Raw genomic sequence first — 25,117 nt, 5'->3', positions numbered from 1 at the left:
TCTAATTTTCATGTATCTCGCTCATTCTTAAATTCCTCAGTATTAGTTGTTGGCTTGACATTTTTCTCTCTAAAGATGAATGCATTGAATTAATAGTATTCTCTAACTTTCACTAATGCAAGAAGTTTATCTTTTCTCAATTCTTTTGAAATCTTTATATGCTTTTCTAAATGTTTCTCTTTTCTTGAAGAATATTGATAGCATCAACTTTGTCTAGAAGAAACTTTTCTTCTTATGTCAACATACAGATTGAGTCATCATATTTAGAAGTCTCTCCTCATATGATGTGAGATAACAACACTCCATGACTTTTTCATCTAGTCGGAAGTTCTTAGAACTCTTTTGAGTTACTTAACTTATTTAGTAACTCTTTCAGATGTTTTTTTTATCTAGATGCTCTTTCAACAATAAATTTTGAAGTTTCTTATTTATGTTAGAACACATATAAGTAGAAGTCGTGTTTCCTGCTTTTAAAACAAGTTGAAATTTTTTCTTTAGATCTGTCTTTGGGTTTTGTCTTCTAGTTTTCCCAATAAGATAAGGTCCATTTGAATCCAAGGGTCACCGCTAGGAAAAGTGGTTAAAAAAACGTACGTTTGTGCATTGTTTAAGTGGAGAGTGAAAGTAAATTCAATCCATGAGACCAGTGAATTCACTTTTACTTGTCATTTCACTCGATGCTCGACGTTGAGACTAAACTAATGTAGTTGGATTTTAATGGAAATATTCATATTATTTTATTAATAAAGTACTTTATTTATTATATCTATTATTTTAATATTATATTAAATTACTAATTTATTAGTGATAAATAAGATATTGTAAAAGTAAGAGTTTGATCAAGTATTTAGAGTATATATATTTTTTAAGTATTTTATTTTTTATAATTAATTAGATTATTATTATTTTTAATTATTGTATAATTTAGATAAACAAAAATCTATCTTATTTAATTAAAAATAACCGATTTATTTATTTATTTTTATATTCATAAACTTTAACGATATATTAAATTACTAATTTAAGAGTAATAATTTAGATATTATAAAATAAGAATTTGATTAAGTGCCTAGACATTATAAAAATGACTTTACATTGGCAACCGTTCGAACCATTGGCAACTGTACATGATTTCTGTGACGGCAGTTGCTGCAGTCGAGAGTCCATTTAAGGTCTCACCGAAGTGTTTAGATTTGAGACGGCCAAGTTAAAAACCCTAGTACGTTTTGTGAAGTTGGCTTTGGCGCGAAATGGCTGTCGAAGAACTTGAACTCCTCAAGTCCTACGAACTTCGTCTCCTTCGTTGCTCTCTATCTCCTCCAGAAACAAACCTCTCACCTCCTCCATCAAAATCTCTTCTTGAACAGAAACCAATTTATCAATCCATCGAAAACATTGTGTCCTTAATCGAAGAGGGCAATTATGTTGGAGCTATGTCCTCCGACTCTGCACGTCAGGTGCTCCCCTTTGCCGATACCTGGGATTTCCAGGACTCGGTGGAGGCGGCGGACCAGTTCTACTCTGAGATCGAGAAGAGCGTTGCCTCGTTCTTGCAGGTAGAGTCTGATGCTTGGCTCAGTGTTTTGGGGGATGAAGACAGTCTCGAGAAATCGCGTCGAGCACTCCTTGTCATGTGCATAGGCATTGCAGCTCTTCTTGCGTTTATTCAGTGTAATGTCACTGGGTACGTGGGTGATTACTAGGCCAACCTTTTTGGATTTTCTTTTTCGTTTTGATCGAGATTGCTCAGTCTTTTTAGTTCTGTAATCTGTACTTATTGTTGTTCTCTTCTGTATTTTAGGCCAGTTGAGAAATTCCCTGCTTTTCCTATTTCAGTTGGTGGATTCAGGAACGATGAAGTAAAAGAGTGGGATATGTGGGCCAGACGACAGCTTATGTTGAGTTCTTCGGATTTGCTCGGGAGGTTTTCTCTTCTGCAGGTACCTGTAATCATTTATAATCGTATGTCTTGTTTGCGATTTACTAGTCCAAACTGATGAACCTTTGGTGAACCATGATCTTTTATACCCTCCATTTATGGCTCATTGTTTGAGACTTTGTAGTACATAGTTTTTGCCAAGTTGTTGCTAATCAAGACCAAAGACATGTGCTATGTGGGGAGAGACTCATATTCCGGTGGGCCTGCAACGATTTTGTGGTGGATATCCAGACTTCTCTTCCTCCAACAAAACATTTTAGACGAGCGTTCTTCTTCTCTGTTTGACCTGGTCCAAGTGTTTATGAGAGAACGGCTTCACCATTTTGGTGAATTGAATAAAGTTATTTCTTACTGGGGTACTCAATTGTCTAAGAATGAAGCTCTAGCTGTTGTTTCTATGGCAAATTTAGAAGCAGGACTGATTGAGCTTTCATATGGTCGAGTTGAATCTTCAAGGTAATTTCCATGGCATACTGGTTTGACTGTTCCATGCTACATATTAGTCTGGTTTTTAATTTTGGGATCTTACAAATTTCTACATAACTTTTAGACAGTTTTTCCAGTGTGCCGAGGAGGCATGCGGACTCCATCTCTCTGTCACTGGAGTTTTGGGCTTCCGGAGAGTTCATCAGGTCCTATTCAGTAGAATTTTGTTTCTTTGAATGATTCCCTACATTTGTTTATGTGGGATATAAACTGCCTTTACCGTTGTTCCTGCACTTTGATTTAGGTAGACCCAAAGGCTCAACTGGTACTTGTTGCTGAGCAAGATGAGAATAGTAGCTATGAAGCTGGCATGTCAGGAAGTTCTAACTGCAGTAAAGAGAAAATGGCTTCTGAATTGGAAGAGACTACAGACATATTGATGACTCCAAGACTTATAGAAGATGGAAAGGATGAAGCAAATACAAATGTAGTTATTGATGGTGGGGCCGCTAAGGTGGTTCTTGATGCTGTTCAACAAGCTGTAGTCTTATCACAATGCCTCATCTACAGAAAAAGTGGGCGTGATGAAGAATACCAGAGTATATTTCTCAACTTTCCAGTGGTAGTCATGCGCCTATATATATATTTTTTTTTGGGTTGATTTACCTTGATTTTGTTTGTAGGATACCAAATGGCTCCATTCATAGAAGCTATTGATTCTCAACAATCTTCATGCTATATGGTGAGTTTGTGATTTTTCACATCATTTTACTTGTAAGAACTTAGAAATTTCATTGGGTTACATCTTCTTGGGGAATACCATTTCATTGTGATTTTTCACAAATACTCTCTTTGTATCTCTCTCTTTTTTTTTTTTTTTTTTAAATCCCCTGCATGGGAAAGGAAAATTCATTTCGGTTGTTGATATGGAATGAACCTTTGGCTTAATGGCTACTTGGGGATTCTAGATGAGGTATTGGTTTCAAGTCTCACAAGGGTATGGGTGCGACATTCAAAAAAATTGTTGTTTACTCTAGTAGGTAGAAAAGGTTTTGTAAAAGTTTTCTATAAGAGCATTTAAAAAAAAGAAAAAAATGTTTTCTGTAGTATTGTTCTGCTGCAGGAGGCTGAATTCTTCAACCAGCCAATTATTGTGACCGTTTTCACATGAATTTACTTTTTCACCTAAAGGATTAGAAGCTATCATCAGCTGCACAGCTATATGGTTCAAACCTCTGTAGAAGACTTTGCTCTTTTGTGTTTCATGATTGACATGATTTACACACATTAACTTGATAGCAAACTGTTTGTTATTTGCCCGTGTCTTACATGAACTGCTCTACTTTCTTTGAACTTGTACTAAATAATCATACAAAAGATGCCCTACTTTCCAGATTAAGTGCTTTGGTAACTTCCTACGTATTCAAAACGAGTGTAATCGGAGTCGGACGAAAGAGCGTGCTCTAATGATGATGGATAAACTAGTAAGTAGTTCTTCAACTACATCTGTTCTATTTCTTTTTATTTGGAGATTTATGTGTGTAATGCCAGAAGTTTATGTGTTTTAAGCTTTATATACATAATCAATGATTAGGACTTGTACTTATGCCTTTGTTTCTCATGAAGTCTTTTGCAAATGTTCTAACCCCAGCTCCTATAAATGCGGTTATGCCCTACTCCTTTAACTTTTTATCTTGATGATTTAGCTACTGCCTACTTGGATTAGGTATTATGTGAATCACTTGATGGAATGATTATTATATAAAAGGATGTTGATTTACATGTTCGTGATCTGCTAGTGAAATATTTATTATTTAAGGTCATGTTATGTTTTTTTTTTTGAAAATGTATGTATAGATTATTAAAAAGAAGAGAGAAGTACAAATCAAACCTAGGAGAGAGGGCTTTCCTCCACAACAAGGTGTTGGAGTGAAATGCCCGCTTTAGCTTGAATGTTTGCCAGATGATTGGCAAAACGAGGAATGTGCTTCCAAGTACAATTCAAAAAGGAAATTAATTTAAAAAATTTCTGAGTACATGTCCCAGTGACACCACGGAGGTCTACTGGAGTTTACACACCAGTTAATGAGGATCTTTGAGTCGCCTTCGATGCAGAGTGGGCCCGTGAGCTGGCTAGAAAAAAATTGAATTTCATTCGACAATCCCGAAATTTCTGTTGTTGTGGAGTCGGAGATACCAAGAGGGCCTGCGAAAGATAAGAGTAGGTCACCGTTAGCATCATGGATAACTCCTCCATATCCCATAGGGCTAGGGCAACCAAGAGTGCTCCCATCGAAGTTAAGCTTGAAGTGGCCCAATGGTGGGGGGGACTAGATAGCCATGATCGGGGGGTGAGAGGGCTGAGAAAGCCCAACAACCAACTGCCAATTTCTTCTAAAGTTTGAGCTGCTGAGGCTTCTGAATTCTTTTTGGTTTAGAAGCTAGATAGATACTTGCCTAGTAATGTAATCAGTCAGAATTTCAATGGGGGAAGATTTGAATTTGGATTTCCTCCTATTTCTTTTTTTCCATAGTCCCGATAGGATATGCCCAATGCAACACGAGAGAATCATCATTCCTAACTTTGGGAATTGTGTCAATGAGTGAGAGGATAGTGGATGACAAATTTGATGCAGCATAGTACTGGAACCCAATTTTGTTTAAAAGAGAAGTCCATATTGAGTGGGCATAATGGCAGGATAAGAGAATGTGATTGGTTGTTTTTGGAGCATTTTTACAGAAAGGGTATAGGGGGTCCGGGATTAGGGTACCCCGCCGGATTAAAGAGTTAGAGGTGAGGATTTTATTCAGTACATACATTTAATAAATACATGAATAAATGGTTACAATTTTTTTGCGTTGTAAGAGGGCTAGTTTACTTGTATATGTGTTCCAGTTTGGAAAAACACCAGTTGGGCTTGTTTATTCCAGTTCTGGAAAACACCACTTGAACTTGTGTATTGCAGTTTGATATGCATATGAATTTAATAACATGCTATGCATTGGTGCTTACAGTGGTAGGGTGTTATTTACTTGTATGTTGGCGCACTGTGTCAGTTCAACGAGTGCATATTGTACATGTTGCATCTAGTGAGATACGTGAAAAGGAATGAAGAACAAGTGCATATTCAGATTTAGTTGTAGCTGAATAATGTAGATAAAAAATGTAATATTATAAACTTGTTACCTCATTTTGCATTTGGATTGTCAAACCAAAGAGAAAACGACTGAAGCTCAAATGTAAATCTCCTCAATAACTTGGCTTCTTGTAATCCTAGTAACAGGATTTTGAGTTTCTTCAGGTTTTAATCAACTTAGTATTGAGTTTAATTAAATGATTAGTGGCATGCTTTGTCAAGTTGGATTAACTATATTTCCAAAAAATATGATTTACAGAACTTTCAAGACATTGGTCAATACCTTTTAAATGTAGTGAGATGTCATCTGATAGGGAAATTTTTTTTAATAGTAATGCTTTTTAAAATTAATTAATTTGTCAATTTCATATTTTTTCACAAATTTTCTTTAAAGTCGATGAACTGATTGAAATGGAACTGAAAAATATGTGATTTGGGGAGAAAATAGATGAGAAAATAGGAGAAAAAGTGGCCTAGATGAACAACAGCCTTGCTGCCTTGGAGATAATGCCAGAAAGGCACGTCTTCCTCTTTTATAATCAGTGTTTTAAGTGAAATTTTACAAAAAAGACAAAAAATGCCCCTCAATACTAAAAAACATATAACTCCTAAAATACATGTCTAAATTGAATGGAAATTGAACCAGTGATAAAGTAAAACATTTTCTATGTAATAGATTTACTATAAGACAAAAATATAATGTGGAAAATGTGGAAAATACCCCATGGACTGATATTTTAACACCCCCCCTCAAGTTGGAGAGTAGATATAAAAAAATCCTAGCTTGTCACTTATGGACCTATGTTCATGTCTTCCCAAAGGCTTGGTAAATATATCTCCTAATTGGTCTGAAGATTTTACATAAGGAGTTGTTAATTTTCCTAGCATAACTGCATCTCTAATGAAGTGGCAATCATCCTTTATATGTTTCGTTTTCTCATGGAATACATGGTTGCTGGCAATAAAAATGGTTGCCTGGTTATCACAATTCATAACCATAGGGTTAGGTAATGTAAAGCCAAATCCAAGAAGAACATACTTAATCCATATATACTCACTAACTGTGTGAGTCATTGCTTGATACTCGGCCTCTGCACTACACCTAGCTACAATTTTTTGTTTCTTACTTTGCTAACTTACCAGGTTGCCTCTAACAAAACAACAGTAGCATGACGTATAACGTCTATCCATCTTACACCCAACATAATCGGCATCTAAATACCCAAGTACATCAACTTTCCCATTTTGAGTATCTGAATACCTTTGAAGTTCTTAAAAATCCTCTGAGCATCTTCTAAATGAACTTTCTGGGGATTTTCCATATGCTGGTTCACACAACAAATGAGATATCCGGCTTGGGAACTGTAGCATAGATTAGTTTACCTACTAACCATCGCTATTGAGTTTTATCCTTGCATGTAGGACCTTGGGTCTCATGTAGATTATGATTAATTTCCATGGGGGTGTCTTTGGGTTTAGCACCTAATAAACAATACTCTTATAACATATCCAATATATATTTTCTTTGAGAAAGAAAAACTCTTCGCTCGCTACGAGCGACTTCAATGCTAAAGCAATACTTAAGAGAGCCCAAATCCTTTGTTTGGAAATGTGTGGTCAAATACTGTTTAATTTCTGTAATACCAACAAGATCATCTCCAAATAACGCAATGTCATCTACATAGACAAACAAAACCACCATATCGGTCTTTTTTTTTAGGTAGGATCATAGAATGATCACAATGGCTCCTATTTTTTTTTTTTATAAAGATGCATATTTATATAAAATCAAGAAAAATACAGAAGTTATAAGAGCCAATTCCTAACAACAAGAGATTGTACGTTTGCTCCAATCCTGGCATGCACATCAGCTACCGAATTGGCAGATCTCGGAATGTGAGACCATATAGAAGAAAATCGAGAAAAAATTTCGAGAATCTCCCTAAAAGAGTCCCAATGGCGCCACAGGAGAGAGGACGCATACTTGAACTCGCACTAACCAATTGCCACCTTTGAGTTTCTTTCAATATGCAGAGGGCCACTACAATTATCTCTGAAAACGCGAAGCCCATTAAGAAGACTTCGAAGCTCAGTCGACATGGAATCAGCAATGCTTAACGGGCCAGCATACGAGAAAAGCTGGTTGCCAAAGGGATATGAGATAACTTCCCCAAAATCTGCGATCCCGGGATTGCCCTATGAGGAGTTGTCAAAATTCAACTTTAGGAAACCATGCTTTGGGGGGATCCATTCTTGCATAATTGGGGCCTTGGAGACAAAACCTCATTCCTACCATTGTGCTCCAGTTGTCGCAGATAGAGGTGCCCACAAAAGAGGAAAAAGGCCTCTTGGTAAGAAGCCACATTGAGATTTGACCCAAAATACACTCAACAACTCTTTCTGTAGAATCACAATTAGCCTCAAATCGCTTGCGGTTGCGCTCATTCCAAATCCCCCAGGGGATGAATCCAGTGCAGACAGATATCATAAGTTTTCCAAGCCCAGGGAGGGAGGAACCAACGAGTGACTTACTAAAAGATAGCAGATCAGTCGGCATACAGAATTGAAGCCCCGTCTTACTTAGGATTGAGGTCCACACTTTCCCAAGAGTAGGAGCATTGAAGCAGGGTGTGATTGACCGTCTCATTCTCTAATTTGCAAAAGGGGCAGAGAGGATCAATAGTAGGGTGACCTCGTCTTCTGAGTACATTTGCTGTGAGTATTTTCCCTTGCAAAGCGCTCCATATGAAATTTTTTATCTTTGGCAGAGCACAAAGATGCCATGCAAAGAAATATCACACTGGCTCCTATAAAACCCAAACTATAGTACCACAACACTAAATTTTTCAAACCAGGCCTGTGGACTTTGTTTAAGTCCATGAATAACCTTATGCAGCTTGCACACCTTTCTTTTCTCCACGTGAGTAATATACCTAGGAGTTTGCTCCATTTACACTTCCTCATATAGATCACCGTATAAAAAGACATTCTTCACATCAAGCTAAAAGAGAAGCCAACCCTTATTAACAACCACAAATGTTAAGATACGTACCAAGTAAGTCGGGCCACATGAGAAAATATCTCAAAGACATCAACTTCACAAGTTTGCGTATACCTCTTTGCCACTAGCTGAACTTTATACCGTTCAATAGAACCATCACCATTATATTTGGTAGTATAAATCCAATGACACCCCACAATAGCTACTCTTGCAGGTGGATCACATAAATGCCATGTTCCTCGAGACACCAAAACACTCATCTCATCATCCTTAACTTGTTTCAATTTTGGAGAGCAGAATGCTTCCTGCATTGAACGAGGTATATGAGAAGTTGATAATGACATAACAAAGGACTTGAAGGATGGGGACAAAAAATCAAGAGACACGTATTTGGATATCAAATGAGAAGTACAAGGTTATTTACGTTTTTGTAGACTAATAGGCAAGTCCAATGTAGTGGATATCGGAGATCGGATGAGAAGTACAAGGATCATAATATTTGTACCCTTTTTGTCGACGAGAATATTCCAGGAAAACACATTTAACAAACCGAGGTGACAACTTATTAACTAAAGTTCCAAACATATGAACAAAACAAGTACATCCAAAAACACGAGGAACCACATTAAACAATTTACAATTTGGCTTTAAAACATGAAGAGGAACTTGGCCCTCTCAAAACAACATATGATTAATCAAGTAACATGAAGCTAAAATTGCATCTCCCCAAAAGCATTTAGGAATATTCATATGCAATAATGGTGTCCTTGTCCCCTCAAGGAGATGTCTGTTTTTACGTTCAACCATCTCATTTTGTTGTGGTGTATAAGGGCATGGCGTTTGATGAGTAATACCATGAGAAAAACAAAATACTCAAAATTTATGATTAAGATATTCCAAACCATTGTTAGTACAAAGCACATGAACACATGCACCAAATTGATTCTTTATTTCATTGAAAAAATCGAGGAATACATCAAATACTTTAGACTTCTTTCGTAGGAGATACACCCAAGTTATTCTACTAAAATCATCAATAAATGATACAAAATACTCAAAACTAAATGGGATAGGAAGCCGACATGGACCATACACCTGAGTGAACTAATTCAAACAATTTGGTGCTTTGACTAGAACTAGTTGGGAGATTGGAGCGACGACGTTTTCCTAGCTGTCAAGACTCATAATGAAATATCGGTTGGCAAAGAAGGAAAAGACTAACGTAGCTTAATTGGTGATAGATGTCCCAAGCGCATATGCGACAAGTAAGAAGAATTTGTAGTATTGAGTACCACAACTCGAGAAACTGATACATCATTCGGCATGTAGAAGCCTCCCTTCTCATGTCTTGAATCAATCGTCCTCTTCATCTGCAAGTAACTCACAGACAAGAGGTTTACTGAAAACTTTGGTACAAATAAAACATAATCTAAGGACATTTGTGGAGTAATGTGAATTATACCCTCCCCCTGAATGGGAGAGGTAGATCCATCAGCTAAAGTAACTCGACGATATGAATGAGATGTATTAGTGGACTGAAACAAGGAGGGCATACCTGACACGTGTGTAGAGGCTATTGAATCAATGATCCAAGAGGCGGAAGGAGACTCATTCAATGCAATCATACCTGTACTAGCCATCGTGGCACTCGCTTAGGAAGGAGTTTCGGTAGTTTGAGAAGCAGTCAGTTGACCTAGTCGCTCTACTAATTGGTGAATTTCCTCATAGGATTCATTGTGTGAGGAGGTGTTCTTATCTGTGACTATAGAGTTGGCCCAGGTAGGCTTACCAAATTTTTCCTAGCATTTCTCAAAAATATGATTAGTCCTACCACAATGAACACATTTTCGATCTCCCTGATCATTTCGGCCACGACCACGGGAAGAGCAAAAGTGACCTCTACCTATATTATTACCACAAAAAAATTGACCATTAGGCTTACTAGTAGAAGACTGAAGGTTAAGAGCTGCTGCTTTTGGGAACTTCACTTGACTCATTCTTATTGACAACTTCACCTTCAACTTAGGCCCCAAACCATCCAAAAAAGGGCTACTTGAATCTGATTTTCTTTCTTACGAATGTCTTCAACATTCGTAGTAAAAAGCTGAAATATACTAATTTCTTGTCGTGCTCCCTTCATCTTAGTGAAATAATCTATTAAAATACTTCACATATAACTCATAGATCCTAGACAAATTACTTTTTTGAGACAAAATGGAAGCCAATGTAGTCCACATTGCCTGAGCAGTACTGCAACTTAAAATCTGGTCACTAAATCTAGACTCCATATTGTTGATCAACCAGGTCATTATTAAATTATCTTTTGCCACCTAATCTTCAGTAATAGGCACCGGGGGATCATCTGTTATATATTTTTCTATTCATCTGGCTCTTAAATACATCAAAACCGATCTTGACCAGTTTACATAATTCGATCCATTCAATTGGATCGTAGTTATTTGAATAGGCAAAGAAAATTTCACATTTGAACTCTCAGCAGTCCTCTGGACAGCAACTCGTGTGATGGAATCAGCCATTAAATATCACAAACACCACAATTCAGTACACTAGAACATCAATTAACTAAAAGGAAACACTTTCCCCAAATTTTTATGCTTGCACAGTCAAGTGGGCCCCACACCAAATTCAATTAGGATAATTCAACATCCAATTCGCTCAATTTTGAACCAATAGTCATCAACTTTAGCAATAAGTCCATAAATCGATGATAGAATGACTTAATTGCTAGAAACTAGGATGATGCAAGCATTGGGTTGTTGATGCAGGCAGATTTGAGAATTTCCTTAAATTGGGATCATCAAACACCTCTAAATCCCAACATTAAATCAAATACAAGTAGTAATCATTAGCCAATAGGCTAAGACAAGCAGAAAAAAGGGAAAAAATGGAATTTTACCCTACCAGTCCAGAAATCTGGGAAAATCTTTCTAGGAGATTGCTGAAAATGGATAGAAGGTCCACAAAATTGAAAGAAATCTGCCCAAGACTTGCGTTGCTGCTCTGATACCATGAAAAATATGTGATTTGGGGAGAAAATAGAGGAGAGAAGAGGAAAAAAAGTGGCCTGGATGAGTAACAGCCTTGCTGCCTTGGAGACAGTGCCTGAAAGGCACATACTCCTTTTTTATAATCAGGGTTTCAAGTGAAATTTTACAAAAGGACAAAAATGCCCTTCAATACCCAAAAATACTTAACTCCTAAAATATATGTCTAAATTGAATGGAAATTGAACCAGTGATAAAGTAAAACGTTGTCTATGTAATAGCTATACTATAAGACAAAAATAATATGTGGGAAATGACCAAAATACTACTGGACTGTTATCTTAACAGAAACATCTATTTTACTGTATTTATGGTTAATCTAAGGGTCTTATATTTTGTCAATTAACTGATGATTAACTTGCTTGGTTCTTGTGACAAACTTTTAGGCCATGGTAGCCGCTACATCAGGATTTGTAGGTATCTTTTCACCATTGCTCTCAACTAGTTGACAGACATCTTTTATGTTTTTCATCGCATGAAGATCAGTTTGATGTACTGATTATTGGATTTGTTGTATTGGACTTTCAATTGTTTGACGAACTACACATTTGTTATCGAGAATTTGTTTTTCTTTCTGTTTCATGCCATTATAATCCTTGAAATTATCTGAACTAGGTAGGCTTCACCTTCTTTTTTGATATGTCATGCCAGGTCAAACTTTTCATTCTCTCATTATCTGCCAATTCAGGTTCAGGGACTTTCTGAAGGTTTTCCTGGAGCTGCACAAAGAATTCATTTGTGTTTTGGAGTTAATATACCTGCTATTCCTGCCTTGCGGAAGTATCATAATTACCCATCTTTCTCTTAGTGACCTTATCCTTTTATCATTTTTTAATCGCAATAAATAACTTGCTTTATATTTACATCCAGAGAATATGGTGAACATCTAGTGAGATGTGGTATGGTAGGAGAGGCCCTCAAGATTTTTGAGGATCTGGAATTGTGGGATAACTTAATTGTTTGCTACAGGTATCATATTGATAATATGATTAATTTAATAATATTCTAATATCTAAAATGGCTGTTTGATCGAGACATTTTAATGTGGCTAACTTATGATGACAGTTTACTTGGGAAGAAACCAGCAGCTGTTGATCTTATTAAGGCTCGGTTATTGGACAGGCCCAATGATCCAAAGCTATGGTATAAAAAATCCTGTTTTCTGATGGCCTTGCAGTTAATTCGTTTACTTTTAAAGCAGTACAATTCGACAATTTAGTTTATTTATTAGGTTATTTCATAGTGAGGTATTAATATGAGTATTGATCCAGGTGTTCCTTGGGTGACGTGACAGAAACCGATGCTTATTATGAAAAAGCACTGGAAGTTTCAAATGATAGGTCTGCTCGAGCTAAGGTGCTGTTAAACTCCTTGTGATTGTATTTGTTAAATTCTTTCTGATGCTTATTATGAAAAATCGTTGGAAGTTTCAAATGATAGGTCTGCTTAAGCTAAGGTACTGTTAAATTTCTTGTGATTGTATATTTTTGTTTATTTAATTGTGTGTATCTGCTGACTATTTTACTTGTTTTGCAGAGATCACTGGCCCGTAGTGCATACAACAGGGGTGACTATGATAAATCAAAACTCCTTTGGTATGTTCAATTTATTATTTTTGAAGATTGAATCTGTTCCCTAGTTAATACCTCCCTTTGTTTAACTCAACTTCTATAACAACTCTCTCAGGGAATCTGCAATGGCTTTGAATTCTCTCTTTCCCGATGGCTGGTTTGCACTAGGAGCTGCTGCTTTAAAAGTATTCTCTCTCTCTCTCTCTCTCTCTCTCTCTCTCTCTCTCTCTCTCTCCCTCCCCCCTACATATATACATCAGATACACAAATGCAAGACAAGTTCAAATGTGGATCTGCCGGTTGGTTGTGTGGTGTGTATCTTTTATTTTCTGAAACAATGAAAACGTAATTTTTATTTAAAATGAAATTTATAAGAAGTGGTTATTTGATTTAGTAATTAAGAGAGAAAACTACAAGGGAGCTGCTTCAGATGCTGCTTTGTGGGATTTGGAGACATTCCAATGAAGACTCAGATGTCTCTCAGCCATATCTGCAATGAAAGGAGCACATACTTTAAATTGTTTGTTGACTACTTCTCGTTCTCACTAATGAAAGGAATTATTTTCTAAAATATGTTCATTGATATGAGCTTAGCACAGAGTGCCGTAGATACCTTACTGGCAAAGTCTCTTGCACCCGGGCAAGAGCCTTGACGGCCATCTTATCGGACCTGTGAGTTCCATACATACTTTACCTGCAGAATCTCTTGCACCTACTATAAGGGGCCTGATTGCCAAAGGATGCAGCTTGGGTGTTGCAGCCAATCCCTGCAACACAAAAAGCTGAGTGCCATGTAGCATTCAGCTAGACATAGTGCTGCTTATAGTATTCGCAGCAATCTGCCGCTTTGCACTGAGCTGAGCGCCAGCGATTTGAGTACCAGGAATTTGCTGCTACAAGTGTTGCAGCAAATTCAGGTTCCAAAGATGCCTCATATAAATTTTTTAAGGTTAGCTGCATCATCATTACTCGTACCTCTTTTCGACTGTCTTCTAGAGAGATTGTGTTGCTCTGTAAGATTTGTGGTCCGCTAATTACACGTGAGCTTTTTTTATGTATAAATCAGTCCATTGCTGCAGCAAATAGAATACCACATTCCACATTTAAGGTTTAAAAACTTACATTCATTTCTAACTTTTCTTGATGAGCCCATTCACTACTGGATGGCTGAACCTTACACTTTTTTTTCAAGCCCAGGTCCTTACCATAAGCAAGCTAAGCTACTACAAGTGTTGAGGTGCAACTCTGTTAAACTCACCCCTTGAGTAACCCCTCCCCCACCCACCCTTCTCTTCTCCTTGATAATTACACTCACCTGCCTAATTTTAATATTTCATTACAGTCAGTCCCTTTTCTTTTGTTTATGGGCAAAACAGAAAATTTGTTGGCCTCCCTGCTACTTTCTCTTACTTCTCTCTGGGAGAGGAGAGAGAAGAGGGGGGCTGATGGATCATTCTTGAAAAATAGGAATGTTGAGGGCCAGTGAGCCTTAACTCTAAAACAAAGAAAGGAGAGGAATGTGTTTCTGGAGGGCTCACCGCTCCCCACCCTCTTTCTCTCTGTGCTCTTTTGTAGGTAGTTGCTGGTCTGAGTTGCATGAGGAAAGAGAGTGCCAAATAAAAATATGTTTTTTTGATAGGCTTATTAGGAGTATTTTGTCCCTTTTTTACATAAAGGAAGATAGAGGGGGTTATTGAAAGATAATTTTAAAATCAGGGATGTGATTGCAATGATTAACAACATGGGTGAGAATAATTTCTCAATTGCTCGAGGGTGTGAGTGAAACTGAGCCTTTTATTTTGTTGATCTTCTTTTCTTAAAAGCTGATGTTGATTGAACATTTACTTGCCACCTTACACATATTGGGATTTGGACTGTGCAGGCCCGTGATGTTGATAAGGCGCTTGATGCATTTCGTCGAGCTGTGCAACTTGACCCAGACAATGGAGAAGCTTGGAATAATATTGCCTGCATGTATGCCCTCCATAGACCATCCTCTCCCCAGGGGAAAAATTATATTTTAAAATTAAGAGAGGGGTCCACTTCTTCCTCTACACTCTTATGACACTGGGAGAGGAGAGGAGGAGGTGAGCCCTCTTTTTTTTTTTATTAAGAGTAAACAAATAAAAGTGATGAAATGAAGGGTACTTTTGTCCTTTCATACTAGAAAAAGACTAGGGGATGGTATAATTAAATTTGAAAACCAAGGAATAGCTATATTTCTAATTAGTTGATTTGATTCTGTAACACAAAAAAGGTATTCCGGTTAATGACAAACATGTAATAAGGACATCATCTCTCTGACAAGCTTCAGCAACATGCAGTAGGAACACAGTGCAGTTGCTGAATAATTCCACTGGACACACAAATCAATCAAGTTCCTTCTGTGCATTTTCCAATGCATTCATAGATTGAATTGATTAACATTGGAAGTTGATTAATTTCTTGATATAATGCTTTGAATTTATAAAAGGTTTCTAACCTCTGTGGTGTCAAATAAATCCAGGTCATTCTTGTAGAATCATGGATGGAAGTAAGTGAAATAATTGTAGCTGAAATGACTTGCGATATAACAAGAACCTCCTCACACTTCAGAATGAACAAGAACTTATCTTATTTGACCTAAATTTAGAAATTGGCTGTGATGTTTCATTCATTATAGGCTCCCCAATACAGTTGGAACACTAGTACTGAAAAAACAGTAGTATTGGTTTGGAAGCACCATTGGGTAGCAGCAAATAAGCAAGGCCTTTTTTACTTCATTGGACTCGTGTTGTTGAATTTTTGGAAAAGAGAAAAACTTCTCTAACTTGATGTAATTTGAGTACAATGAGCCTCTATTTATAATAGAGGAAATAAGTAGAATCTAATTATAATTAAACTGTCCTTGTCCCAGTTACACTCAAAGTTAAACACTAAAAGATTAGTCTTAGAATAATTGAACATAAATAGAAGACTAAAATAACTAAAACACCTTTTGTTAAGGAATAGTCCCACATAGATTAGTGAATACAAAAATCTTGAATTTATTAGTTGGTAAAGAGGTTTTCTAAGTTGGCTAGTCATTTTGGGATGGGCTTTGGACCCAACTTAACATGGTTTCAAAGCGGGTACTCATATGTGGGCCTGCGCTTAAACTATCTACTTGTAGAGCCACAAAAAAGGGCCTATACCTAAATTGCCTACTCGTAAATTATTCACTTGTAGAGCTACAAAAGATGTGAGGGGAGTGTTAAGGAATAATCCCATATAGATTAGTGAGTACAAAGATCTTGAGTTTATTAGTTGGTAAAGAGGTTTCCTAAGTTGGCTAGTCATTTTGGGATGAGCCTTGGACCCAACTTAACACCTTTAACTGAGACTCTTTTGTGAGACCTCTTTCCATGAGACTCTTCTTAGACTTCACCATATTAATTCTGGTTTTGTGAGACTTGTTACTGTGAGAATCATATGAGACTCTTCCATATTTGCTCTTTAACACTCCCCCTCAAGATGGAATTTAGAACTTCAACTTGCAATGAAAAAGATTCTTGGTCTTCAATTTTCTTTTGATGAAAAAAAAATTCTTAAATGCAAAAACTTCATATTTTGTGCTTTATCTTTCTTGAATATTTTGGTCACATAAAAATTACCATAACATGTGAAACAAAATACCTTTTTCTTGTACTTCTCCTCAAGTTGGGGATATAAAGAACATAGAGACCCAGTTTAGACAAAACACAATATGGGAGAAGAAAATCACTCATAGCCGTACGACAAAATGTCATACACCAATCAAAACGGTTATAGTATGATCCAACTTTAGGGCTTAACAAAGAGATTACTCGTTTTTAAGGGTAACTCAAACACAAATCACCTATTGAGTGAAGAACAAAAGACTTGACTCAAATTGGATGTTGGGCACACTCCTATACTTTTAGGTAGGGGTCTAGGCATCGCACTGAAGTGATAAAAATACAAGATGATAAAGTGAAGAAATCCTAAAGGAAAACAACTTTAATCAGAAGGAGGCGACTATACGACTCACATATGGTAGAACTTAATAAATTTGACCAAGTATAACTCTTTTTTGAGGTGACCATAGTTTTTCAAAGTTAATTATGCGGAAGATACACAACTAAGTAACAAAAACAAAACTTGAAAACAACATTGAAGCTAGATATTACATACCTTGAATGAGTACATCATGGAGTCATTAAGTCTGACCAAAACTCTTTTATTAGAAGAAAAAAGTGGCTAAAAAATTAAGATTTTAGGAGAAAAGGAAACTCAATTCATGTCAATGCATGGAGAGATAATAGGAGAGAAAATAGGAAAAAAAAAGAGATTTTCAATAGAACTGACCTTTGATACTTCAAATATCAATTTTTCTTTGTTAAAAACTCAGAGTGCCAAACTTATTTTTGCATTGGAAAGTAGACTCGAAGATCTTTCCGTCAATATATAATTTGAAATATGAAGATGAAAAAAGTCAGAAGAAAGAAAATTTAAGAGAAAGAATGAAAGTGGAGAGGAGCAAATTAAGAGAAGAAACTGAGATTTTAGACCTGGATGTCCCCCAACTTCTATTTATAGCTTAGGGTTGAGTGGATCGAGTACAATTTATAATATTGTCCCTACTTTAAGTGAAAGCTTTAATTCTTTATATCTTCTATTCTACGTGTCCCCTTTACATGAAATTTAGTCCATAGACATAGTTTGACATCTAAAATAAGATTACATTATGAAATATAAATAACGACAAGGTAAAAAGACCAAATTACCCCTATTATTTTTTCAACACTTCCCCTCAAGCGAAAGAGTATATGTCGAACAATCCCAACTTGCTACAAAAGTTTAGGAATTCACGTTTTCCCAGTGCTTTAGTTAGGATATTGCCGAGTTGATCACTAGACCGAATATATGGAGTAATTACTTCTTTACTCATTACTGCATCTCGAATGAAGTGACAATCTACCTCTATATGTTTTGTTCTTTCATGATATATTGGATTGTTTGCAATGAAGATTGTTGTCTGGTTATCACAATGCATAGTCATAGGATCCTTTTGATCGAGGCCAAACTCCTGGACAATAGATTTTATCCTCATTAGCTCACCGATAGCATGGGCTATTGCACTATATTCAGCTTTTGCACTGGACCGAGCAACAATATTCTACTTTTAACTTTTCTAGCTGACTAGATTTCCTCTAGAAATACACAATATTCAGTGATTTTCTGTAAAACTTGGAGCCTACATAATCAACATAAGAGAAAACTTCAATCCGCAAGTGATTATTAAGTTTTAAAAGGAGACCTTTTCCTGGTGCTCTCTTTAGATACCTCAAGATTCTTTGTGCAGACTCTAGGTGAATCTTACGTAAATGCTCTATAAATTGGCTCACTACACTCACTGCAAATGAAATATCTGGTTTAGTAACTATAGCATGGATGTGTTTGCCTATTAACCTTCGATATTTTGTTTTATCAGTTTTGGACTTTGATCATCATGAAGATAAAGTCCTACCTCCATAGGTGTATCTGCAGGTTTAGTCCCCAAAAGACCATATTCTTTAGGCATATCAATAACATATTTTCTCTGAGCCAGTACTATTCCTTCCTTGCTTTTCGCTACCTCAATACCTAGAAAATATTTCAACTAGCTCAGATCCTCAGTCAAAAAGTGATTCTCCAAATGGGATTTAATTGTTTCAATACCTGATTTGTCACTCCCAGATAGGATGATATCATCTACATATACAAGTAAGATAATAATTCCAAATTGTCGTTTTTGAATAAATAATGAGTGATCACAATGGCTTCTACGAAATCCTATGGATACAACCACTTGACTAAAATTTTCAAACCTAGCTCGCGGACTCTATTACATAAAAAACCTTATTTAGTCGACATACCTTATGTGTCTCCCCTTGAGCAACATACCCTATAGGTCGTTCCATATAGAGTTCTTCCTCAAGATCACCATATAAGAAGAAATTTTTAATATCTAGTTGAATATAAACGAGCTATGATGGACTGCAACAAAAATAAATATACAATAGAGGACAAGTGAGCAATCGAAGAAAAAGTTTCAAAAACATCTGCCCCAAATGTTTGTGTATACCCTTTGGCAACAAGACAAGCTTTATACCGTTCAACTGATCCATCCGATTTATATTTAATAGTATAGACACATCGATAACCAACTATAACAACACTTGGAGGTAAATCACATAACTCCTAAGTCCCTCTATTATTTAAAGCTTCCATCTTAACATCCATGGTATTCTTCCAATGAGGTTGCAACAAGGCTTCCTGCACTGAAGAAGGAATAGTGCAAGTGGAGATGGACAAAACAAACTTATGATAGTTATTAGATAAAAAATCAAAAGGGTCAAAATGAGTCAAAGGATGGGGGGTACCTTTACGAACTCTTTTTCGAAGTGCAATAGGAGGTGCAAATCACTTACCTCAAGATCAAGAGACGATTAAGCATCATGGTCGGATGTGAGGAGGGGGTCTGGAGCAGAATGAGATAGTTGTTGTCGGTGTTGGTATTCCTGTAGTGGTTTTTCAGTAGTAGCATCTCATGGGACTAGAGCACATGCTTTAATTGGAAGAGGAATAATCGGACTAGGTATAAAGGGTTTAGGTGGAACCGACTCAGATTTAGAAGATTCAAAAAACGAAACATCCTCAAAGAAGGTAACATCAACAGAAACAAATATTTTTCTCATAGATGAACAATAACATTTGTACCATTTCTATGTTCGAGAATACTCCAGAAAGACATACTTGATAGTCCGTGGAGACAACTTATCCTTTGATTGATCAAATACATGTGCAAAGCATATAGACCCAAAGACCTGAGGTGACACTGGAAACAAAGGTGCAATAGGTAAAACAACCTGAATAGGAATCTTGCCATCAAGAGTAGAAGGCGGCATTCTATTTATCAGAAGGCATGTAGTAAGAACAACATCACCCCGGTAAGTTTTAGGTACATTCATGTGAATTAGCATAGTGTGAGCTACCTCAAGCAAATGACGATTCGTGCGTTCAACAATTCCATTTTGTTGTGGAGTGTACACAAGAACTCTGATGAATGATTCTTTGAGACTGATAGAATGAGTCAAATCATAAACTCAAGACCATTGTCTGTATGCAAGATATGGATAGAAGTTGCAAAATGATTATTTATTTCATTATAAAATAGCTGAAATACATAAAAAGCTTCAGGTTTTTCTTGCATGAGATAAATCCAAGTACATCTATTGAAATCATCAATAAGAAAATACCTATGACCAAACAAGTCACATGACAAGGACCCCAAACATCTGAGTGGACAAACTCAAAAAGTTTACTTCTCTTATAAGATGAAACAAGAAATGAGCTTCGGTGATGCCCAGTTGACATGGCTCACATTGAAAAGTAATACTAGTAGGAAGATCTGAAACTACTTGAATTAGTTTTGTTGGAGGTGGATGACCAAGTCAGAGATGCCACTGAAGAGGTGAATCAGTTGTGTAGTGCATGTCAAGTATTGTCTGGGTTGTGGCTGTCCAGATAGTATAGTCCCGCTCTCTCACGAGCAGAACCAATCATCTTCCTCGTCATGAGATCTTGAAAGACACAATGAGTAGGGTAAAAAATTAGAGAACAATTCATAGACTTAGCCACCTGATTGACAAACAACAAATTTAAAGGAAATTTCGGAACTAACGGTGCAGATTGAGGAGAAAGAAAAGGTGCAGGGGTAATATTTCCCGCTACCTTATTCGTCTTTAGACCTTGAGTGATGTTATAGGCAACAACCCCTTGTAGGTTAAAGTCTACAGAAATCCTGTGGTTATTAGTTGTGAAAAGACTTCCTAACTTCATTTTGGGATGGACTTGAACCAAACTTCAATATGGTGGTAGAGTAGACATATGCTATCTTGGGCCTAGTTTGTGGCCCATTTAGTTTCTAACCCTTTATGTATTCCATGTCTCAGACCCATTATCTGTTTTTTTAGACTTAAACATGAAGGTGACTGTTATTGGGAATAATCCTACACAAGCTGAAGTTTGGAAAAATCTTGTGGTTATTAGTAGTAAAAAAACCTCTTTACTTTCAGCTAGTTATTTTGGGTTGGACGTGGACCCAACTTAAACAAGTATCATGTTACAGTTCTCCTATTATGACATGTGTTCATCATTTTCATCTTGCTCTGAAAATTCTCCTTCCACTTCATGGAAAATAATTGTTGTTATTCACTTTGTAAACTACAGGCAGAAAGTGATGAAAAGGAACAAGGAAGCTTTTATTGCATTCAAAGAAGCACTAAAATTCAGGTTTTCTTTGTTTTTCTTCATTAATTGACTCACTATTCAGAAAATGAAATACCCTGGATTGTCAGAATGTTCTTCTGAGCAGTTATTACTGCGTTACAGGCGAACCAGCTGGCAGATGTGGGAGAATTATAGTCAAGTAGCAATGGATATTGGGAATTTCAGCCAGGTTAGTCTTTCAGGAGTGTTGAAGTTTAGCTGTTCATTTAAAATTGGAACACATTTGTAAGTTTGACAGAAATAAATGGATCATATTGTGGTCTATTTTGCTATTTGAGAAGTATAAGTATAGACTGAAGGAGCGTGGAGAAGGCTGATGTCTATTCAGCATTTTCCTTTTCCTGTCTTCTGGTGAATCTGCCTGTATCATAACTTAAAAACATAAGACTGTTTTTAATTCTTTGCAAAAGTATAGAGCTCAAATGGTCTTTCATTATGCACTTCACTCTTTTGGCCATAAATAGTTTAGCTCTGGAGCTAATCTAATTGGAAATTTGTCATGTCTCATCTTTTGCTGCAGGCGCTAGAAGCTATCAAGATGGTATTAGACCTGTCTAATAACAAACGAATTGACACAGAATTGTTAGATAAGTTAGTTGAAGAGGTAGAGTCAAGAACTTCAGGGCCTACTCGTTCACCTTCTGCTGCCATTGAAGATTCTGATTGCACTTCAGAATCATTAGCAAAGACTAGAGAGACAGAAGCTTTGATGGACTCGCTGGGCAAAGTTCTACAACAGGTACATGACTGGAAAATTTTCTATTCAGTTTGTAAAATATTTCCAACTGTTTGGCTATTATCTTTCGTTTGCTAACTTGTCCACTTATTCATTTTATATCTGGCGTTGATTCTTTGCTGTTGCATTGTAGATTGTCCGAAGTGGCGGTGGAGGTGACATTTGGGGTTTGTATGCAAGGTGGCACAAAATGAAAGGAGATTTAACTATGTGCTCGGAAGCCCTACTAAAGCAAGTTAGATCTTACCAGGTGAAGTGATTATTAGCCTTTTTACTGAAAGGCCCTTATGGAAAACCCTAAATCCCATTAGTCTCTTTCGAAACTTAAAAAGGAAGGTGGAATATATGATTTTTCACACATGTATTTTCAAATTAAGGAAAGGTGTTTACTTATTGTCTACCTGGTGGCACCTCCGCTGCCTGTCTGTCTCTCTGGCTCTCTTGCAGAATTAAGAAATGGATGGGAACTGTTTGAGAAATTCTTTTAAACATTAAGAGAGCAAAAAGAAGCCATTTAGAAATTTATAAGTACTGGCCATGAGTCGAAAAAGAAATATTCTATAAAGAGTTTCTGGTAACTGTGCCAATACTTGTTCTAGATGCTTTTTTTCATTACGGTGAATATGATATCAATGATCTTCTACCTACTGATTTCATTGCTACAGGGATCTGATTTGTGGCATGATCAAGATCGATTTAAGAAATTTTCACGAGCCTCCTTGCAACTTTGTAAAGTTTACATGGAAATTGCTTCATCCACTGCTAATAATCGTGGACTGCGTCAAGCTGAAATGCACCTCAAAAATACTATCAGACAGGTTAATTCCGAGTCTTACACGTGCAATATTTAGCTCTTAAAATTTCATTTTTTTTATTTTTTATTTGTTGAAATAGCAGCAGCATATCCATCTTTACTTATTGCATCTGAATATTTGTTTATCAATTTTTAATTAGATATTAAAAGCATAACTACCCTTTTGAAGGAAGTGTTTGTGTCTATCAGCTTAAAGAAAACTATGCCTTTTTTGTCCTCTGCTTCCTCTTCTCCTTTCTAACAGCTTATCTTTGTCTACTGTGGAAACGTTTTATGATCATAGTTATAATTCAGGACTAACGGACATTTCTATAACTCATCCCATGGCTAGATGAAAATTTTAGATCCTGTCTTCTTTTATGCCTTTTTCATCCCCAACAAGCGTCTTCTTCACCTGTAACGAAATCATCCGAACATGGTATGTCATAAATCAGGAGATAAATACTTTTCCCATAGGATTCCAAGGCCTCAAAAGGAACATGAAACACTTCCTGGACTTCTTCTTTATCGTGTTCACATCTAACTTGCTTTGTTTGCTTCTCCCGTCCAGGCTCAATTTATCAACATGATATGAGACATGTAATATAATTTCTTATGTATTCCAGGCTGAGAGATTCTCGGATACAGAGGATTACATGGATCTCCAAGCCTGTTATGAAGAAGTACAGAGGCGAATCCGAGAAGTCTGCACTGAAAGTGCCTAGATCGGAGCATGCGTTCCCGGTGAATTGTATCTTGGCGAATAGATACTGTTGAGGTAATCACTTGGAAAGCTTAGGATCGGTGTTCTTCTTTCTCTGAGAGCAAAGATGACGCTGCTTTTTGTAGATGGTGGAATTGCAGTTTTCCAGTCTATCAAAGGCAGTTCATTTCACAGTAAGCTGCTCAGTTGATATTACTAATAGCTGATCAAAGGATTGTTTTTGTGGAGTTCCTGTGCTTGCAGTAGGTATCGCGAGGGTGAGTTTTACTCTCAGCAAAGATGCCTCTCTTGGTTATGAAGGTAAAAATCTCGAGAATCCATAATTTGTCGAAGGAAGTTATCTGCCATTGTATGACTATTTTCTGGAAATGAGAATGTGTTCCAGAAATGTTTTCAAAAAGCTGTAAACTATTATTTTAAGCTTAAAAAGAGACAATTTTTAAGAATAAAAGTTCAAAAATGCTATCCATATAAATTTATGGCTCGGACATGATTATCATTCATCAATTGAAAGTATATGGACACATTTTATGTTATTTTTTACTTTTTTATTTTTTATTTTATTTAATGTTGCGAGTACTGAATGGACACATTTTAATTGTATTGGTGCTAAGAAAAACTATTGGAATTTAGGGAGTCATGGGATAATTTTTTAATTATTCGTTAATGTTAAAAGCAGTATTCCAAAAGACATTACTTTTAAGAACTTCTCCAGCATAAATGGCTTCCACCACTCTCGGATTGGCTACCAACTGGGGCACAAGCAAATCTCGCTCGTCCACATCTGTTTGGTGTAAGCAACACCCTTGGGTAAGTACTCATGGATTTGCATGTCCTAGTCTTTGTCCAAGAGTACCTTTCTTATGTACCCATGGACGCCACAGGTAAAGAAAGCAAGAATCGTTCTCATTGCGACGGCGACAGCCCTTTTCCTGATGAAGATAAATGTCGCATCTCATTCAGGTCGGAATCCTTGTGAGGTATTCCTGTTGCACAAGACTTTGATGAAGTTCTTGTACAGCTTTGGTTGCTGGCTTTTGTTACATCCGGTGCCTGGAACAGTTCAAAACGAAATAAAGCTAAGGAAAGAGCTCCATTATTTCTTCTGAACAAAAGTGACACCCTGTACCAAGTGGCTTCTAAAATCAGTTATAATTATAAACCATCTTCTAGCTTCATCCAGTCAATGCATTGAATCTTTAAGCACATGGAGAGAGTTCTTCAATGGCGGATATCTAAAGGTTTTACATCTTTTCTCATTTTTCCATATACAAAAAGGAAGAGTTGAATTTGAAGATCAGGTTTCTGGTTTCACAGAGAAGGTTTGCCCACCCATGGAAATGATGTTCGACCCATGTCCCTTCTCTATGCATTTTTTAGTTATAGAGAAAAAAAAAAACATAAATACAAATAGT

The 25,117-nt window shown here is 36.6% G+C and overlaps 1 protein-coding gene across 6 annotated transcripts; it reads left to right on the top strand.

Moving 5' to 3' along the window:
- Nucleotides 1-1,229: 1,229 nt before the first annotated feature.
- Nucleotides 1,230-24,927, top strand: LOC137948069 (uncharacterized). Of its 6 annotated transcripts, XM_068794000.1 has the most exons (23): nt 1,230-1,684; nt 1,802-1,940; nt 2,064-2,395; nt 2,490-2,571; nt 2,670-2,964; nt 3,049-3,107; nt 3,760-3,849; nt 12,257-12,348; nt 12,439-12,537; nt 12,634-12,711; nt 12,840-12,924; nt 13,105-13,163; nt 13,255-13,324; nt 15,022-15,113; nt 21,390-21,452; nt 21,552-21,618; nt 21,970-22,188; nt 22,319-22,435; nt 22,851-23,003; nt 23,605-23,756; nt 23,828-24,002; nt 24,382-24,512; nt 24,587-24,927. In XM_068794000.1, exons 1-20 carry the CDS (start codon nt 1,251-1,253, stop codon nt 23,701-23,703), a joined length of 2,724 nt encoding a protein of 907 aa, XP_068650101.1. In that variant the 5' UTR covers nt 1,230-1,250; the 3' UTR covers nt 23,704-23,756; nt 23,828-24,002; nt 24,382-24,512; nt 24,587-24,927. The 6 variants fall into 6 exon arrangements, with proteins under 6 accessions (XP_068650101.1, XP_068650099.1, XP_068650100.1 ...); XM_068793998.1 differs by lacking the exons at nt 24,382-24,512; nt 24,587-24,927 and having other exon boundaries at nt 23,946-24,359; XM_068793999.1 differs by lacking the exons at nt 24,382-24,512; nt 24,587-24,927 and having other exon boundaries at nt 23,931-24,359.
- Nucleotides 24,928-25,117: the final 190 nt, after the last annotated feature.

This window comes from Aristolochia californica, unplaced genomic scaffold (assembly GCF_029961685.1).
Source record: "Aristolochia californica isolate CCGP_79_NKW_82.1479 unplaced genomic scaffold, dmAriCali1.0.hap1 SCAF_13, whole genome shotgun sequence".
NCBI classification, from domain to species: Eukaryota; Viridiplantae; Streptophyta; class Magnoliopsida; order Piperales; family Aristolochiaceae; genus Aristolochia; species Aristolochia californica.
This window is presented reverse-complemented; position numbering and strand designations above follow the sequence as displayed.

What these genes read in the sequence shown, in the direction of transcription:
- LOC137948069 (XM_068794000.1), top strand. Translation starts at nt 1,251, where the DNA reads ATGGCTGTCGAAGAACTTGAACTCCTCAAGTCCTACGAACTTCGTCTC. An exon ending in TAATGATGATGGATAAACTA is followed by an intron (nt 3,850 to 12,256) that starts GTAAGTAGTTCT and finishes CTGCCAATTCAG; the next exon opens with GTTCAGGGACTTTCTGAAGG. An exon ending in TGGAATAATATTGCCTGCAT is followed by an intron (nt 15,114 to 21,389) that starts GTATGCCCTCCA and finishes TGTAAACTACAG; the next exon opens with GCAGAAAGTGATGAAAAGGA.